Source organism: Ipomoea triloba, chromosome 6 (genome assembly GCF_003576645.1).
Source record: "Ipomoea triloba cultivar NCNSP0323 chromosome 6, ASM357664v1".
NCBI classification, from domain to species: Eukaryota; Viridiplantae; Streptophyta; class Magnoliopsida; order Solanales; family Convolvulaceae; genus Ipomoea; species Ipomoea triloba.
Genome location: NC_044921.1, coordinates 18,863,868 through 18,883,549, shown reverse-complemented (window position 1 = coordinate 18,883,549; position 19,682 = coordinate 18,863,868). Strand labels below are relative to the sequence as shown.

At 33.9% G+C, this 19,682-nt stretch overlaps 3 protein-coding genes across 8 annotated transcripts; 2 read left to right on the top strand and 1 right to left on the bottom strand.

Moving 5' to 3' along the window:
• Positions 1-5,156: 5,156 nt before the first annotated feature.
• Positions 5,157-7,734, bottom strand: LOC116023175 (probable serine/threonine-protein kinase WNK11). The gene is made up of 3 exons (XM_031264154.1): positions 7,556-7,734; positions 6,642-7,145; positions 5,157-5,835 (listed from the first exon to the last, which is right to left on the bottom strand). The coding sequence occupies exons 1-3, from the start codon at positions 7,571-7,573 to the stop codon at positions 5,425-5,427; spliced, it is 933 nt and encodes a 310-aa protein (XP_031120014.1). The 5' UTR covers positions 7,574-7,734; the 3' UTR covers positions 5,157-5,424.
• Positions 7,735-10,516: 2,782 nt separating this feature from the next.
• Positions 10,517-14,580, top strand: LOC116022761 (probable WRKY transcription factor 20). Its single transcript, XM_031263622.1, has 6 exons — positions 10,517-10,829; positions 11,936-12,118; positions 12,463-12,976; positions 13,115-13,256; positions 13,340-13,495; positions 13,769-14,580. The coding sequence occupies exons 1-6, from the start codon at positions 10,545-10,547 to the stop codon at positions 14,259-14,261; spliced, it is 1,773 nt and encodes a 590-aa protein (XP_031119482.1). The 5' UTR covers positions 10,517-10,544; the 3' UTR covers positions 14,262-14,580.
• A 1,217-nt stretch (positions 14,581-15,797) lies between these two features.
• LOC116022658 (vacuolar protein 8) lies at positions 15,798-19,459 on the top strand. Of its 6 annotated transcripts, XM_031263450.1 has the most exons (5): positions 15,798-15,922; positions 16,841-18,346; positions 18,443-18,553; positions 18,649-18,766; positions 19,022-19,452. In XM_031263450.1, the coding sequence occupies exon 2, from the start codon at positions 16,876-16,878 to the stop codon at positions 18,289-18,291; it is 1,416 nt and encodes a 471-aa protein (XP_031119310.1). In that variant the 5' UTR covers positions 15,798-15,922; positions 16,841-16,875; the 3' UTR covers positions 18,292-18,346; positions 18,443-18,553; positions 18,649-18,766; positions 19,022-19,452. The 6 variants fall into 6 exon arrangements, with proteins under 6 accessions (XP_031119310.1, XP_031119312.1, XP_031119311.1 ...); XM_031263452.1 differs by lacking the exon at positions 18,649-18,766 and having other exon boundaries at positions 19,022-19,459; XM_031263451.1 differs by having other exon boundaries at positions 16,847-18,553; positions 19,022-19,449.
• Positions 19,460-19,682: the final 223 nt, after the last annotated feature.

Here is a 19,682-nt window from a genome sequence, read left to right as displayed (position 1 = left end):
AAATTTCAATTCTTATTACGATAACGTAGACAATCAATTTAACCACCATTTATATATTTAAATTAAACTATGCAGATGATGAATTAGCGTATTAGTTGTGGTGACAGTAACAGCGAGATCAAACGCTTATCAGTACGTCAATTGGTCACATAGGTGAAATTTAGAAAAAACAGAGATTGAATCTAATCATCAGTAGTATAGGCAAAGCCTAGCATTTGTGTGTTCAGCTGAATTATTCTCCCAGATATTCTATCGGGTCAAGAACGTGAGGGCCCTTACCACTTGGGGTTGGGGATACGAGTCATACAACCTTTTGAAGAAAAAGTTATAAATAGTAATGAAAACGTAATTCCATAAATGCAATTTCTATAAAGAAATTAGTAAACAATCTAATACTTATCTATGCATATTTGAAGAAAAATATTTACAAGTTCACACTTTAAGTTTTTTTTTTTTTTTTAAATATTTATATGTTTTCTTCAAGTTTAATATATTGTATTTCCTTATGTTTCATTTCATGTCACTAGAACATATTCTCACAGTAAAAATTGAGAACTGATATGATTAACCTATTGGAAGAAATCAACGATTAAGAATTGCTAAAAAAAATGATCAAAATCAATTTTACAAATATTACAAATTTAAAATTTTGTAATAATTATAAAATTCACTCAAAAGTTTTAACAAACCCTACGACTGTTGAGATCATATAGGTTTGATCGAAAATTACATAAATGCTACGGAGCATTAATTATGCAACTTTTAAAATATATATAAAAACAATAAAAAGAAGAAGAAGAAGCAACAATGACTTTTATTCTGTGCGTATATATACATATATTTTTAAATTTGTATTCGAATCAATATATATAGGTTCAAATTCATCGATATTATTAATGTCATTTAGATGTCTTGACATATTTTAAATAGATATTGAAAATATCAAAACATATTTAATTTTATAATAAATAAATAAAATAAGAAATTTTTTTTATTGGGTGAAAAAATAGTTATTAGTAAATAGTGATTTTAGTTTCTGACTAGTATAATCTAGCTAATACATTTATAATTAATGTATTATGAATCGATAAATTTATTATGAATAATATATTATGACTAAATAAATAATATTTCAATATTCTCAACCATTTCAAATGTTTTATTATCTTATTGTTAAATTAATTAAAATTAAATATATCTCCAATTAAAATTTTAATTAGTTTAGATTTTGTTGAAAGTTTTTAAAAATTACATTTCAAACTATTATTGATGATGATATGAAACTTAATGTTATATTATCTATACTAATATGCCGAAGTATTTTATGATATAATATATATAGATGTCCAATTTAATTTTAAATAAAATGTCAAATTGTAGATTCGTTAATATAAACAAATCTAGTGACATATAAATAATGCCTTTTTATTCAAAATTAGGTGTTAAATAAATAATAATAATTATTTTTTTTATCTAATTTCAAATATAATCAAATGATCAATAATTGACAAATACTAAAATTTAATAAATAGCAATTTTGATAATGAGAAAGGATAAAATATTATTTGTATTATTAATAAATAAAATGATTGTTTACTACATTTAAAATTTTGAATTAATATTAATATCAATGTTAAATATTTCAATAAAACAAAGTGAGACATAAGCTTTACTATTAATCAATAAAATGGATTTTTTAATTATCGCATCCACTAATACTCAAACCCACAACCTCTCATATAAGGAAGCAAATTTGTGTTACTAAAGCACAAGGTCCTTAGCGAATAAAAAGGTAATTTAAAAACTCTATTATTGCAATAAAAAGCACCCAACCAAGAAAAGCATTATAATAATGAAACTATCATTGCAATATTATAAATTGCGACTATTAAATTCAACAAACAAAGTAACGACAATTTATGATTTGAATCCAATGCCTTGATTACCCACTATTAATAAGAGCTTCTCATGTTTGATAAATGGAGGATTCGTTAATTTTTATTACATTTATCTGATTTTAACAATTTGAATTGGTTAAATCATTAAAATTAGTTATTTGTAATTAATAGTCAATTTATACTATAAGTACTGTGCGATATACCCAATGCAACTGAAAAACTTTTTTGATATACTCAATGTAAATAAGCACAATGTGGATTGACACTTTATATCCTTCTTATATTTATGTAGTAATTAAAATTTTAAAATCTAAACATTAATATTTGAGCTCAAATATTTACGAGTAATCTATTCTACCTTGAAAAATCGACGCTTTAATGCTCCTAGCACCTTCAGAAGAAAGTAAATTGATTTTTTAAAAAAGTGTGATCATACGTATTTTTTTCTTTTTTTTTAATTAATTATTCGGATTAGATTTTTGAGGAATTTTATTTTGAATTTTAAAAAATTCCCTACTATTTCCAACACAATTATAGTAATAGTGTTGTCATTGATTACTTTGACTGTAGTTGAAACTTGAAAAGTCCATAATCATATTTGTTTAAATAGTTATTAGTTAAATTAATTGTAGTTGAATAATATTTTAATCATTTTCGAAAAAAACCATAAATATTAGGTTTTATATATTTGTTTGTTTATCTATATATAGCTAAAACTTTGTTGTAATGAATGAATGAGAATGGTTGAAACCATGAAATGAAAAGGACTGGAAAAATTCCAATTCTGAGTAAAGTAAATTAAAGTCATTCGACAGAGACACCTCATCAGCTCATCAATGTGATTGTAGAAAATACAGCAATAAATTATTGACTAGAAATTAAAGAAATAATTATAATTACATAAGAGTTGTGCTTGAATAAACTACACACACCACAATTTCTAACATCTGGAAGGCGAGGTTATTTTACTTTTACCCATTCAAAAAGGTGATTAGGTGACTGGTCTCAATTAGATAACATGATAAGAAAATAGACAAGACAGTTTATAAATTAATTTTTTTTAAATCTTTTTATTTTAAATTTAAATTGTATAAATCTACCATGGCTCAAAATTCAAATAAATAAATATTATGGTCTAATGACACATAAGTATTTTCATAGGAATCAGTATTACCTCCACTGAGGCTCAAACCCACCACCTCCCGTATAAAAAAAAGGGTTTGATGCCACTGAACCACAAGGTCCTTGGCTTACCTTAATGAGTTATGCCTTGAGTTCTAGATTCAAATTATCATATCATATAATATAAGTAATTGTAGAGGCAATTGTGTTACCGACAACTAATATATTTTTATCATACATTTCTCGTTATTTATATACTTCATGACAATTTCTAAACAAATCAAATTCTTGGAATTTTCCAAAGATGTTCATGTTTGATTGCTCCACATGTAACTTTTGAAATTTAGAAGGCATTTGGTACTTTTCCTTCAATTAAATTTCCGAAAAATATTTTTAATGAATGTATTTCCTGTGAATAACTTTGCATGAAAATTAATTAACATCTTTGATGTTTTTCAAAAAACATATGAATTAAATTACCTAGAAAATTAATATTACTTGAAGAATAAAAGATACAATCATAATATATAAAAGTTCTCTAGTAATTTTCACATTTAATTTTTTTACACAACAATTTAGAAGTAATATAAAAATCTTATATATTTAAAATCTACATTAAAAGTACTATTAGATACAAAAAAAAAAGTTAAAAAAAAAATAGCAAAAAGAAAAAATTTTATCTGATCAATGAATAGTAAAGTAAATGAAATAAATGAGCAACATTTAAAGATATAGTGATATACTTTAAATAAACTAGTTGAGTTGGAGCTTCAGCAACAAATCCAATTTGATTTTGTTCACATTCTGTACCATATCATATTCTTCATTTTAAAAACAATCCAAGTTGGCTAAACAAAAGCCAAGTGAGTGTTGGAAAATTTAGCATGAAAAAGGCATATGTGCGATCATATATTTTGCTACATTATTTTAAGAATTGGAGTGACGTTTATTATTGATTTAGGTTGGGTTAAGGTGAATTAAGATTCTCTTAAGTGAAAAGATTAATTTTTGTATATTTATACATTTAAAATAGATAATGAGTAAATGTGAAATTCATTAGCAAAATATACTCATAAAGTTGGAAAAGTGATGAAGTCGATCTTTATCCACATTAAAAAAAGTATGTGAGTTTGAAGTTTGAACTAGTGTAGATATATTTAAAAAAATAATCGATGTGTAGAATCCCTACATCTAATTTGACAGGATTATAGATAGATAAATCGCGATAACTTAATGATGTATTAGAGCAAGGCCATCAGTGAATATTTTGAAGTTATTGTCAGATTTAATGCCAACATGGAGGAGAGAGAGAGAGAGAGAGAGGGGATAGAGAAGGTTGGGAAGCTTCTGTAAAATTGGGGTTCATGCTGACAGGTGGAGTTGGGCATTAATGGGGGATGAATGGATGCTGTGCGCGTATCAGCGCCCATGTGGGCGTGTCACGCGCGCCGGACTGTTTAGTTTTTATTTTATTTTATTTTTAAATCATATTTATTTTATTTTTTTTTTCGCTCCTCTCATTTTCTCTTTCCTAATCAGACTTATAAAAACCCCTCAAAGACTAGGAAATATCCCCAGCTAGTAAGATTTCTCTTCCTTGCATAAGATATGATGCTTCACCTATTTAATTAGGTTGCCATGTAACCCCATCATTACTCTTTGAACTTCTAATCTCCTGAACCTATACACTATAATGTTTATTGGCAGCTTGCCTTAAACTTTTGGTCTTGTCATTAGATTAGGGGTTACCCTATAGGATGGACCAATAAGAATCAACATTAATAACAAAGACATTAATTTTACAATTTTTTTTTTTTTGAAAACAACTTTTTTTTTTGAATTACAACTTTTATTTTTCAAGAATACATTAATTTTTTGAATTACTCAAATAGTTTATTCCATAATCATGAGATTTTAAGTTCTACTTAGTTGGCTACGATTACAATTCAAACCTTATAAATTAAGGTATGTAAGCTTTTCATAAATAAAAAAATATATTAATTTTTTTTTCTCACAAGAGGACATTCTTATACATTGATAAGAAGTAGAAAAGTTTGTGAAAAGTGAGACAATATTTTCATGATAGAGACAGCAAATTGGCTTTTTCTAAACAATGAAAATGTCAAGAGGGTTCATTCAACCTTCCACTACTATAATGAAGTAGCAGTTTTGCAAAATCAATTTCTATCTACAAATTACTTCCCCTACTTAATACCTTCTTCACTTTGCACCAAACCAAAAACAGAACAAAGAAAACAAAACAAACAAGAAACCTAACAGAAGAAAGAACAAGCCAACAAGCCCAAACTGCAAAAAAAAAAAAGTCAGCAGCAAGAGCAACACGCAAAGGAAACAGCAATGTCTGACCTAGCCAAGTTGTCCTCAAAGAACATGCAATCAATAGTCAGCTTGGCTTGTTCGAATTCTTGTCTGCATTATCGCCATCATCATTGTCACCGATCCCATTGAAGAACGGGTCCTGGAGAAGATCAGCAGCCGAAGGTCTTGACCTGGGCTGTCCGAGACACCTCTCAATGAAAGCCTTAACCTCGGGGTCTTTAATCTTTTCCATGGCCTGAGGTCTCACTCCGGAAGTAACCTTCTTATATATCTTAACCACATTCTCACACTCGCTATAGGGTAGTTCCTTGGTCACCATTTCAAGCACGCACATTCCAAACGAATAGATATCAACCAGTTCATTATAGTCCTCATCATATAGCTCTGGTGCCATGAACTCTGGAGTACCAAGCACAGAATGTGCATTCCGACTCTTCCCAACAATAGTTGCAAAACCCAAATCACCAATTTTTACCTATTTTGGCCAAAGCAAAGAGATGAAAAGTGAAAACCATCATTTAAGAATTCAAAGTTTACAGAGTACTCATCCCAAAAATAGGAAAGAGACCTTGTGGTCAAATCATTTACAGCCCATACACTTTTGTTCTTATTCCAAATCTACTATAATTTATACCTATGGGGTACCATTGAATCAAAAAATTTACTGCCATAAGAATTATACTTGTCATTCCAAGCAATGACAGAACAACTATTTTCTGTAAAAGGGATGATCAACCAACCAACCTTTTCCTAATAAGATATGATATTTACCAATCCTAGTTCAAAGAAAAGATATTTACCATTACCAAGATATTTCATGTTCAGACTCATCCCTCATTTCCAGAATGCAGAAATAGGCAAATATGAAAAGCCATTTAATGCAGATAGTCAGATACTTCTCAATAATTTCATTAGAAACCATTTACTAAATACCTTTACATAGAAACACAAAATCCAATCAGTACACATCAAAACTTAGTAATGCTGCTTGGTTTGCAACACTTTTCCTAAAAGACAAAAGGTGCAGTTAAAGATTTCTTAATCATTAATCATGAGTAATCCAGTTTGCTAAGAGGTCAATTCATTCTAAGTTCTATTGGAAGTTCAACTCTTTCTCCACATGCAGAACGCGTGGAGTGATGACAACATACATCTAACCTTACGGGGAAGTTTTAGTCCATTATCAATATCTGTCTTGCTCCATTTCTGTAATTTTCCTCACCAACCAAGACGATAATGAAGTGTGGCAATGAAAGAGCAGAGGGAGAATATGTATAGTACCTCACCGATGTTGCCATTAATGAATATGTTGCTGCAATTGAGATCTCGATGAATAACACATGGTTCATGAGTATGCAAATAGTCCAACCCTCTCAGGATTTGCTTGGACCATTTCTTGAGCGCCTTAATGGAGACCTGCTTGTGCTTTTTTCTGTAGTCGCGCAAGTTCCCAGAAGTGCACACTTCTGTGATGAAATTCAGCATGGCACGCTGCTCGTCTGTCCACACCGAATACAATGCAATTATGTTCTTGTTCTTCAGCGCCTTCAGAAGGCGAACCTCAGAAAACAACCGGTCAAGCGCTGGCTCATTATCAATGAAGTTGCACAGCTTCACCTGGTTCCATGCCACTTCAATCCCCTCTTCTTGATCAAACGCTCTGTACACTTTTTTCACAGCTCCACACCCTAGAAGCTCATTGTATCGCCCGAATCTGCCCGACAGATCAACCTCCACAAATGCCTCCATTTCCCCCTCCACAGGAACTGCAGTTATGCTTGGCACCTTCAATCACAATTCAATCTTTCTCTCATACACAAATTACATTGAAAAATCCAATTTTTATCGTTGGAAACGCCATAGATAACACTAGCATTCTAATTTCTATACTAGACTCTGATTACATGGTTGGGTTTTTCTTAAACTTGACAAAGAACATATGGGGTTTACAAATTCCAAGAATGAACAAAAACCCAAACAGATGGAAGGCATAAAAAGGTGCCATCACAATGCAATAATTAAGACTGTATAATCAATAGTAACTCGATCAAGATGAATAGTACATGAAAGAGATAACATTGTCCTTTACAGATCTCCGGAATTCAAGAAGAAACATAGTTGAATTTTGTTGATATTATACAGAATAAAGCAGAAATGCATGCAAATTAAAGCAGAGAGAGATGATTATTGATTACCATGTGGGTGGAAGGCATATATAGAAGCTCTGGTACGCTGTGGAAGTGTTGTAGGTTAGCAGAGAATGAAAGATGGCGAGGTTTAGGAGATGATGAGCGAGGAGGGTATTTGTAATTTGCATGATTGCATCATCATAGGATTCTTCGAACTTGGGGGGGTTGACACTTGGAGCGTGGAGGCTCTTCTGACTTTGATTATTCGCCGTTTGCAATTTGAGGGTTGACTTTTGAAGATAACGCCGTCAGTTTCCAATCTATTATGGGCTGGGCCTAATCTAAATAAGATGGCCAACACAAATTGGGCTTTAGAATTTATAGTTACGCAGTTTTTTGTTTTTGTTTTTTTTTTTGAATGCTTGAATGTCTGGGACAAATTTTACGGGTTGTTATGCCGTGGACCCAGGTCCACCTTGCAAGGTGGACCTGGGTCTACATTCACATACATTATATTCTACATTCACATACACTATACTCTACATTCACACTTTGTAAACTCCACATTCACACATTGATTATATGTTTAGTAACTATATTACCACTGTTATGCATTCACACATTCAAAACTCTATATTCACAGGTCCTATACTCCATATTCACAACTTGAGAACTCCACATTCACACATTACAGGGCTACAAGTTGTTAAAACTTCTTAACTCTATTACAGATTCACACATGCATAACTCTACATTCACGATTTCTATACTCCATATTCACAATTTGAAACCTCCACATTCACACATTTCTGGGCAACTCTACATTCACACAATCATATCATAAATCTACATTCACACTTTGAAACCTCTACATTCACACATTTTTGGACAACTTTATATTCAACAATATGTTTACTAATTAAAAAAAAAAAGACAAAAACGATGTAGTTTTGGACCCATGTCCACCTTACAAGGTGGACCTGGGTCCACAACATAATTTGCCAAATTTTACTCTAGATCGTGGTTCACGTAGCATCATAGACAAGTAGCAAAATGACATCATTTTAAGTTTTTTCCATTAACAATGATAGACGACAAATTCTATTATGTTCCAGGTATAACACTCTCTCATTATCCAGTTTCATTTTATATGCAATGTAATTTCATTATAACACCATTAAAGCATCATTACTATTCAACTAAAGTTTCATTTGATAATATACACTCATTATGTGAGACTTGCTATTCAGTTACATTTTATACACCATGTAGTTTCATTACAATACCACTAAATTAAAGTATCATTATTATTCAACTACAATTGTATTTGATAATATACACTCCATATATGAGACTTGCTGTTCATTTTTATTTTATACACATTGTAGTTTCATTACAACATTACCGGATTATCATTCTAATTAAACTACATGTTCATTTAATAATATACATTCAATACGTGAGATTCAACTTATTATTAAGTTTCATTTTATGTACAATGTACTTTCATTACGGCACTACTAAAATATTATTCTTATTCACCTATAGTCTCATTTTATAATTTACACTTAATATGTGAGACATGCTATTTAGTTTCATTTTACAGACACTGTAATTTTATTACAACACCACTAAAGTATAATTCTAATTAAACTACAACTTCATTTGACAATATACACTCAATATGTACAATATGTTACTCCGTATTTAGTTTCATTTTATACGCATTGTAATTTTATTACAGTATCATATCGTTAAAAAAAACTAAGCGCACTACAAAATGTAACGAGCATAATTGCTGCCACTTCTTTTTTTTAAAAGAAGCGAAATCGTTTCAAATTGTATAGTTAGAATGATTTGCAAATCATTAGACTATTGAGATCAGATAGTCTCATTATAAAATGATTGTTGTGCCCCTAGGGTATTGATTTAGTGGATGACAAGTCTCATTTAACACTTAGTTACAACAAAATAATGGGGGTTTGATTCATGTCATAGGTATTGGGGGTTTGGATTTGGTTTGGCCTCCTTGTGCACATGAATGTACAATTTGATGTTGAGTTTCGAATCTAGATTGACACAATATAGTCCGCTGAAGTGAGGAAACTTATGTTATCAAAAAAAAAAAAAAAGAAAGAAGAAGAATGAATGAGGGTTGTTTCTCGATGTTGGTAGCAATGCTCACTAAAGAATAAAAATACCAAAGTAGTGAATTGCGAAATACCAAAAATTTCAATTTACTCTTTCATTATCTTTTTATATTATTTTATTTTATATGTGTACTTTCATATATTGAATATTTGTGCTAAAACTTGTCTATACGGACTTTATACTTCTCTTAAGCACAAAAACCATTAATTTTCAATATCCTAGTTTACTCTTCCCGTCCTCCGCTTTTAAGTTGTTTATTAGTTTTCACAACCTTTTACGGGTAAAGTTGAAAAACATTCTCATGTATTTATGTTTACAAATCACACAAAACACAACTAATGCACTCATTATGAGATCAGGCAAAAAGGAGTCATACTTTTTTGACAAAAATATGAAAATAAAGTTGTGAAATTATCAAATTATATTAGGAGTAAATGACAACCGAAAATAAATTGTAATAAAATATCTAATGTAAAGTTGTTAAGTTAAATAGGATCAAAATAAAAATTATAGATTAAATATATCATTACCAATAATTATATAATGGACCATGGTACATGTGATATCATGAACTAAGTTATCCTTAATTTTTGCAGAATAGAATAGAACAGGTGTAATATAAATTGGATGCATATCTCATGTTTAAACTTTAAAATTTAAAGTTGGTAATTATTCAGCCCACTGATTTGAGATTTGTGTGACTCACAAAATCTACGTTCATTCTTTAAAAAAAAAAAAAAACAAAATCTACGTTCATCACACACAACATCCTGATTCATTACCTTTCCAAATTACAACTCTACCCCCTCTACTCTTCATAATCCCAAATCTACCCCTCCCTCCTCCTTTTGACTGTTTCTGCACTCTGCTACTTCCTTTAACCTCTTTCTTGTCTGAATCCTCAATGGAGGACTCTCACTCACACTCTCTCTACTCTAACTCCCACTCTCAGCAACAACTCGCTGCTCCACGCGCCGACGCCGACGCTCACGCTCCAGACCGCGTCGATGACGGCAGCTCTGATGCCGCCGTCTTCTCCAGGAGCGCCGCCGGACCCAACGGTGGAGCTAAGTACAAGCTCATGTCTCCGGCCAAGCTCCCGATCTCTAGGTCTGCCTGTATTACCATCCCTCCTGGCCTCAGTCCGACGTCGTTTCTCGAATCGCCTGTTCTTCTCTCTAACGTCAAAGTTAGCGTCGTTTCCTCTTCTCTTTTTGTTTATCTTCTAGTGGAAAACAATTTACTTCCTGTTATGCACTGTTGTAGTTTCAGATTCGGCATAGATGCCGTTGTTAGCTGCTATTTTGGGGGCTTAGAAAACTAAAAATGAAAAAAATAAATAAGAAGTAAATGAAATTATGACGTTTTTATGATCTTATCCGTTTTGTTGCTGTTCTTAATAATTTTTGTTTAGAAAGGTGTAAGGTGTGCTGTCTTCAATTGAGTGAATAGTACACTTCATCGTCTTTTTATTTTTTCTTTTTCTTTTCTTTTTTTAAACAATATTGAAGTGAAGAAATGGTGTTATGTTGCATCGTTAGGCTCGTAGTAGAGGATTTCAGGAATTTATTTGATGTGATTGCTGCTTTGTTAAAGAACAATTTGCAAAATATTGATATATATTTGATTCTTTTCATTACATTTCAATTTGTTGGTTCGATTCTTTTCTCCACCTATTGCCCATTTGCCAAATATGTTCTTGTACTCCGTATATGGGGAATTTGTGTCTATATTGAGTTATTTGTAGGGTTATGCGTCTGGTTTTTTTAGACAGATATTCTCTTATTTCTCTATCGGGAAAGGTGCTCTATTGTTGTTTCTTCACATAATGGATCTTCCTTTTTGTAAAGGTCTTTGAGCCTTTCCACTGTGTTGTCCATTGCCTAAAGGATGTTGGTAATGTATATGTGTTTTGATTGGGCAATGGCTTCTTGAGAGGTGCATATTTTGTGCCATTGTGATCTGTAGACATGTTTGGTATGTATTCTATATGAAATTTAGGCCAAGACAATAAAGATAGTGGGTTTACTAGCCATATATCGAGTGGTTACTTTTGAAACCACTGCCGACTTTCCTTAATTTTTGTTAGACAACATCCCCAAAGGGGTTAAAAAAAGGGAAAACATCAAGTCACTGCAATTCAGATTAGGTAATGAAAATCTTTCCTCCACAGAGGGAAGGGGAAGATATTATCTGTTAAGCATTTCATGTTGATTTTTGTGTGCTAGCTGCTTGTGGAAGGGATGAGTATTGAACAACATACTGTATTTTTTAAGTGCCTTTGTAATCTTGCAGGCAGAGCCCTCTCCAACCACAGGATCCTTCTCAAAACTTCAAACAATGCAAGGATTTGGCAGCACTGGTGGATTTTCATTTCCCAGAAGCAACATTTATATTGAAAGTAAATCCAACAACTTTGAGTTTGAATTCCCTGTCGGTTCTTACTCTACATCAGAATCGTCATCAATACGTCCCAAGGTAATGTATCATGACGGTCTTAGAGCATTTCCTATGGGTGTAAGATGAATTTTTAGTATATTTTCTTCCCTTAGAAAATTAAATTGACAAATTTATGTCTATTCACTATAGACAAAACTATGATGCTAAATGGCCAATGAGCCTTGGCTCAAGTGGTTCATACTTCATAGTGAAGCCTCCTAGACATAAGGTCTTTCTGGTTTTTGTTTTTGTTTTGTTTGTTTTGAAATGAAGCTTCATATAAATCTAGATTAATGCTGTTTCATTTAATCAGCGTCTATTTTACTGAATTGAATTTTCTTGTTGATACCTTAATATACACTTCTACATGCTTGAACCAACAGCAAAATGAACCTCTGAAGCAAGCTCAAGATCAATGCCTTCCTCAGTCATTAGCACCATCATCTTTGCTTGAATCTTCAATAATTCCTACATCGAAAGAACTGAGGATATCTGCACCTGTTGCTGTGCATACTTCATCAGTTAGTACTGCTCCAATTGAGTCTGATGAACTAAATCAGAGAGGTCAGTCTAATCCTGGTAATCAAACATTAAATGGTGATCAGCCGGCTGCTGGAGCTGAAAGATCATCAGAAGATGGATATAACTGGCGAAAGTATGGGCAGAAACTTGTTAAAGGAAGTGAATTTCCACGAAGTTATTACAAATGTACATATCCAAACTGTGAAGTGAAAAAGATATTTGAACGCTCTCCTGATGGACAGATAACAGAGATTGTATACAAGGGTTCACATGATCATCCTAAACCCCAACCCAGTCGTAGATTTACACCAGGTTCTCTTACATCAGTTCAAGAAGATAAATTTGAAAAGGAATCATCTTTCAATGTGAAAGAAGGTAAGAGGAATTACTTTTTAAGTAGATTTTTCCCTTTTAGTATATGATATTGTTGCATGGATTCCTTGTCTTGTAATGTCAAAAAGCGTTTAAATATTCTCAGTTAATTTTATCTCTTACCTTGATCATTACTTGAAGACAAGCTCAATTCCAATGATTTCAATGGATATCCCGTCTTATCACCTGGACGAGTAGATGATGATGGCCATGAAGGTGCAGCCTCACAGCTGCTAGTTACTAATGACGACACTGATGATGATGATCCATTTTCCAAAAGAAGGTAAGGCTTGTAATAAGGGTTTAAGTGCGTTAAGTGCCTATTTCCATAGTCGTATCTAATGAATTACCTGAAATCTGAAGCAGGAAGTTAGATGGTTGTGTTGATATTACACCAGTGGTTAAGCCAATCCGTGAACCACGCGTTGTTGTTCAAACTGTGAGTGAGGTTGATATATTGGATGATGGATATCGCTGGCGTAAATATGGGCAAAAAGTTGTCCGGGGGAATCCAAATCCCAGGTAAGACCAGTTATTTCAAGTTTATGGACAATTTATCTCAGTGGTGTAAATATTTCACTGCTGCTTCCTCTGTATTACATCATTGGTTTAAAGAGTGTGTGTATTCAATTAACTAACAGTTGATTAAGATTACAGCTGAGTAGCTAATGTGTGGAATTCTGGATCCTATGCAGTTTTTGTTACTCCCTATTGGGCCTGCAGAATTTATTTTTTATGATTCTCTTCATGCTATGAGTACCTTTATTGCATCATGTGATTTTTTACACGATGCAGGAGCTATTACAAGTGCACAAATGCAGGGTGTTCAGTCAGAAAACACGTTGAAAGGGCCTCTCATGATCCCAAAGCTGTAATAACGACCTATGAGGGAAAACACAATCATGATGTACCAACTGCCAGGACTAGTGCCAATCATGAAACAGGAGCAACACCTTTAGGTGGAGCATCAAGGGTCAGGCCAGAAGAGAATGATGCAATCAGCCTTGATCTAGGCGTCGGAATTGGCTATGGTACTGAGCACAGGCCTAATGGCCAACTTCATTCATTCGCCCCAGAAACCCTCCAAGGTCAGGTTCACATTTCAAATTCTGGTATGATGACAGTTCAACCACCACCAATGGTGTGCTATGGAACTATACATGGCGGTATCAACCGATTCGGATCTACTAGGCAAAATATGGTTCAGGCCCCTGGCTTTGATACTCTGCCTCTACAACCAGCCAACCAATGCCCACAGACCCTTGGCCGAGTACTTTTAGGCCCATAACCATAATTCTTGCTCAAAGCAAGCTAAGCTGAAGGTGCAAAAATTAATACTGCTGCTAATATTAGTTTCAAATTCTTTGTTGATGACTGGCAAAGGGCTGTTCTGTAACCTAGTAGGTATATAAATGCTGCACCGTATGTCCATATTTCATGTGGTCTTGATGCTGTAAAATATCTCACCTGAGTGTTTTTTTCACTTTTCTTTTCCTGTAATTATCTCTACTCTCCTGGATTTTTTTTCTTGTTATGAACAGAATATTCCAAGTGTAACATGATATGATACAGGAGCAATAGTGAAAATCATCATCATCTTGTCTACATGACATGGCAATTTTCCTCCTTCCTTATAGGCTGATAGGCAGAAGGTGCCTGTAATTTCAATGTGATTGGAAAATGATACAAGATATTTACTTACATTCATATTATTATTTAACTCGTGGATAATTATTCAATTAATTAATTATTTATTCTTACTACTATAATTATTAGCCTTTATTTGGTGGGAAGGACATCTTAGCAATCATAACTATTGGGCTTCATTTGGGAAGGATTGCCAATGGAGAGGGGATATGGGTTAGAGTAATCCATTGAGTGACGGGGATATAGGTAGGGTGATCCATTGAGTGCGGGTAAAATTGTCATTCATATTGTGGGTTCATTAAATTGAAACAAAGTCTATCACATTTCTCTCTCATTTACATGGTATATTTTCCTAAATTTTGTATCTTTTATTCACACAATAACACTATTTTCAACCAACACACCATTACAATAAATTGGAGACCACTTTGGCACAAATCCTCCTCCTTCAGAGAAGACACCAAGTTTGACACTAATTTGGTGTATGTGCTAGGCGCGCTACACTATTCACATGCAACATTTTGGTCTGTGTACTCTATTTTTTTTTTTTACATCCATTTTTTAAAACATAAATTTACATAATTTGTTAAAAATTAAACTTAAAATTTGTATTATTAGAAACAAATTCTAACATTTCAGAGATCTCATTAAAATATTTAATACAAGACTAATGTTAAATATAATTTAATTAAAATTAAAATACTTAAAACATAACTTCAACAAAGTAGTACTCTGTATTATTTAGTCAGCGTGAGTCAACTCGCAAAACATGTGAACCGCGCCTAAATTGACCCTGTAAGACATTTTTTTTCACATATAAAAATTTTTAACCGTAAGTTGACACAAAAATTTCAACCCGCTTTAATACCTTAATATTTCGTTATTCGTATCATTAATTCGACATTCATATACATATACATTATACACGCACATAAAACTCAGATTTTGGTTTTCAATTGTGACATGGTATAGGAATATCTGATTTGGAATTGGAAGGAAATATAGAAGAAAAGAATTGAGGGGCAAAAGCGTAACTCCGCGGCGTTGACGCCAGAAGACTCGAAGCCAGGTAGGCGCCGCGTCGTACAGTATCTAGCGAAGTAAGGAGACAAGAATGGCGCCACTATATATATCTATAAAGCCCCCCAAATCAGACTATTTATATATGGTTACAAGAAACCCCAATCGCCAATAACCCATCCTTTCTCTTCCCTTGCTTCTTCTCCCACCGCCTCCGCTCCCATACCACCAATCTTTCTGCAAAAATTACGACTTTTTGATTCCAACACACTGCGTTTCACTGTAAGTATCGCTCTTTCAATTCTAGCCTTTATTTTCTTTCAAATTCAATCACAGCAAAAATACCCTTTTTCAATTTTTTCTTTTGATATATTTAATTTTATAAATCAATGGGCTAACCGCAAACCAAACAAAATCTTTTCTTTTTTCGGTTCTAATAATTCTACACTCTTCATTCTGCGCACGCTTTCTGTTTAATTCTTACAATTCTGATTGTAATTTGTATTGGTGTGGTTTGTTCAATGTTGCTGTTGGCATGTGATTCTGAGCTCTCAATTCTCTCTCTTTTTGGGACCAATTTCATCTTCTTTAATTATTTTGACTTGAAAAATAGATAGGCCTAACCTAAAAATTGATATTCAGCTTTTGTCTTGAAGGTAGAGAACTTTAACCTGCTAGAGATGAGGTTGCAGTTTTGCAGAGTTAACTAGACACCTAGTTGTAGAAATAAATGTTAAGATTGAGTTTTGGTGACAAAGGCTATGGAGTTGAAATGAATGCTGGGGTGGAAATGTGGGGATGTTATGTTAGTGATTAGTATTTTTGAGAACTCCAGAGTTATAATAGTTGAACATGGTGGAAAGAAGGATGCGATAGCAAGTTGAATGTTTAAATGTTGGCCTTTTTTGCTTTTGTGGATATCCTAATCCTAATTATTCTCTCCCATAGAAACAATTGTAGTTGATGGTTACAAAAAGGGGGAAAATCCTGATAGGCTTATATGGTTACTTTAAAATATGCTTTTTATTGTTTCCGTTTAGATTTGATGCCACTATTAGAGTTTAGTTGATCATTTTATCACGTGATATTTGGTTTCCCCTTTTATATGCTGTCTTTTCATGTTTTGAACCTTCATGAGATCTTTTGGAGTTTACTGAAATGATTAAAGATTTCTTTATTGTTTATTTTTTGGGTTTTAAGGAGCAGGGTTCAGGTATCAAGCATATATTAGGCTTATGGACTCTCTAATTGATCAATCTGGGAGAAGAGAAAAATTAAACTTAAACTGGGAGGATGCCTTTCGTTTGTATGAGCATTCAATTGCATGTGAGAATGAGGTTTTACGGGTTCAAGCCACAATTAAGCTTGCTCGGATGTCCAAACATGCACCTGAGACTATATTGGAGCGCTCAGTCCCTATCCTTGTACAGTTGCTTACAAGCCCGATCTCTGATCTAAATCCTTCAATTCATGAAGCCTCTGCATACTGCCTAAAATGTATTGCTTGTGAATATCAAGGTAGATTGGCCCTACTTATTGGTGAATCTGGGGCCGTTCCTTCTATATTAAGATTACTATTGCATTCTGAAGGGAGTTTGCAGAGAACTTTATTAAAATGCCTCAGGAATCTTGTTACATTTGCTGAGCGTAACCGCATAATTGTATTTAGAAGTGGCGGGCTGGAAATTGTTGTCAGTATGTTGAATGCCTGTCCTGATGGTCTCGAATCTTACTTGTTGGAAATATTGAGTGCGTTGGCTCTTTCAAGAGAGGTAAGGAGACGGGCTATTTTCACTTCAGGTGGTGTGCGGTTTCTGATTGAATCTGCCAGGAGAGGCAGAATGCTATCTAGGCGCCGGGCAGCTCAGGCAATTGGGTTACTCGGATTAGTAAAGAGCGCAAGGCCTACACTCGTAGCCTCGGGTGCCATACAAGCGCTTTTGGAATTACTTCAGGTAGGAGACGCCTCGACAAAATTGGTAGCTGGTAATGCACTCGGTGTCATATCATCCCATGTTGATTATATTAGGCCTGTAGCTCAAGCTGGGGCGATTCCTTTGTATGTCGAGCTTCTTCAAGGACCCGAACCCATGGGGAAGGAGATAGCGGAGGACGTGTTTTGCATCTTAGCAATTGTTGAAGAAAACGCCGTTATAATTGCCGAACACTTGGTTAGAATCCTACAAGGAGATAACGCTGGAGCTAAAGCAGCTGCTGCTGACGTGTTGTGGGATCTCTCCGGTTACAAACATTTACAACATATTCTCCGTAACTCAAATGCAATTCCCATTCTCGTGGAGCTTTTGCAAGATCAAAACGTTAATGTAAGGGAAAAGGTCTCTGGGGCCATCGCCCAGTTGAGTTATAACGAAGCGGATAGAGTTGCTCTCGCTGATTCGGGAGCAATTCCGGTTCTAATTAATATGCTGCAAGATGAACTGGAGGATTTGAGAGATAATGCTGCAGAAACTCTCGTTAACTTCTCGGAGGATCCTTTACTGCGCGATAGAATATCAAGCGTCGTGGATAGTCCTGCATTCCACAGTATGCAGATCCGATTGATGCAAATTCGCGCCTCTGATGTACATGTGGCTTCGTCTTTAAGGAATATTAGTATCGAGCACCTGACTGGTGACCCTTCTCTTAACTGAACTTTGTTTACAGATTAGTATATACATATTCCCTCAGCATTATTCCTGTAACTCTGTAAGTGACATTCTCAACACCGAGAGAGTGAAATAAATACAAACGCCATTTTGTCTCTAACGCAAAGGACTCTGGATTGTGATTACATTTTGCCAGGGCTGTATCTATATCCTACAATTCTACAAATAACCATTACAGATGACTTTGGAGGATTGCAACGTGGTACAATTAATGACAAGAGCGTGTAGACGGAATACAACAATCAAGGTAATTCCTATATTGGTCTTTTTTTTTAGGGTTTTCACCGAGCTTTCATTCTATGAATTGTGATACTATTCTGCACTTTCCACTGCATGAACAAGCTCCAAACTCGCATTTCCAACTTTCTTTCTTATTAAGCTCGTCAGTCCAGCTGCATCAACCGCCTCTCCTATCACCACTATTTGATTACACTTCTCCTCTCCCTGTAGTGCCACCGAGGTAACACCTATATTTGAAACAAAACAAAGAATTCAACATTTTATAGCATGATATCATTACTGCACACACATATGTACCAGATGACTTGGCAGCGATCATCATAGCCTTGGATCGGCATTTCTGACATTTTAACTGAACTCTAATGACAATCCTTTGCTGCATTAAGAAAACGAAATATCATTAGTTTGCATAGATTGCTTGTCGTTTATCTTTAGCTGGGAAACGAACTGACCTTCATGTTTTTTGGGTGTGTAGAACGAAAGGAATATAGCAGATGAGGAGGAGAAGGTGGGTGTATATATAGCAATGCCCCCAACATCTTGGCTCAAGAATCTGCCATGTTCCTCTTACACCGGTTTGAATCAAGCTTAGACAAAAAAAAAATTAGAATAAAACCAAAAAGAAAGGGGGAAAAGTAGAAGAAAGGAAACTTGAGATGAAGCCTGCATGTGAAGAGTTGAAGGCCATGAGATATGAGCTTGCTTCTTCAGCGATGATGATGATGTTTAGACTTTTGTGTTCATTTTTTTTTTAATTTTTTTTTTTTACATATTATAATTGGCTATGTGCCTTTTGCTTCTAATGCCGTTTACTTAATTTTGTGAAGAACAGCCTGGATTTAGTATTGTAATTAATGCGTAAATTCCCTTCTTTTCCAATCAAGAACAGCCCAAGAAGAGTTGGAATTGTTTGTCTTTTTTCTTTTTCAAGCCACGAGGTGTCTTGAGCGTATTCTAACTGCAAGAGGCACCAAATCCGTAACCTATTGAAGCACAAAGAGTCAATATTACTTTCATTGAAACTAGGCAAGCGTATTCTAACTGCAGGAGGCACCAAGTCCGTAACCTATTGAAGCACAAAGAGTCAATATTGCTTTCATTGAAACTAGGCCACAAGGTTTTAGCAAGAGTTGGAA

Coding starts and splice junctions, on each gene's coding strand:
- LOC116022761 (XM_031263622.1), top strand. CDS start 10,545: ATGGAGGACTCTCACTCACACTCTCTCTACTCTAACTCCCACTCTCAG. Junction 12,119..12,462: donor CGTCATCAATACGTCCCAAG/GTAATGTATCAT, acceptor TTGAACCAACAG/CAAAATGAACCTCTGAAGCA. Junction 13,496..13,768: donor CGGGGGAATCCAAATCCCAG/GTAAGACCAGTT, acceptor TACACGATGCAG/GAGCTATTACAAGTGCACAA.
- LOC116022658 (XM_031263452.1), top strand. CDS start 16,876: ATGGACTCTCTAATTGATCAATCTGGGAGAAGAGAAAAATTAAACTTA.
- LOC116023175 (XM_031264154.1), bottom strand. Junction 5,836..6,641: donor TTAATGGCAACATCGGTGAG/GTACTATACATA, acceptor TGGCCAAAATAG/GTAAAAATTGGTGATTTGGG.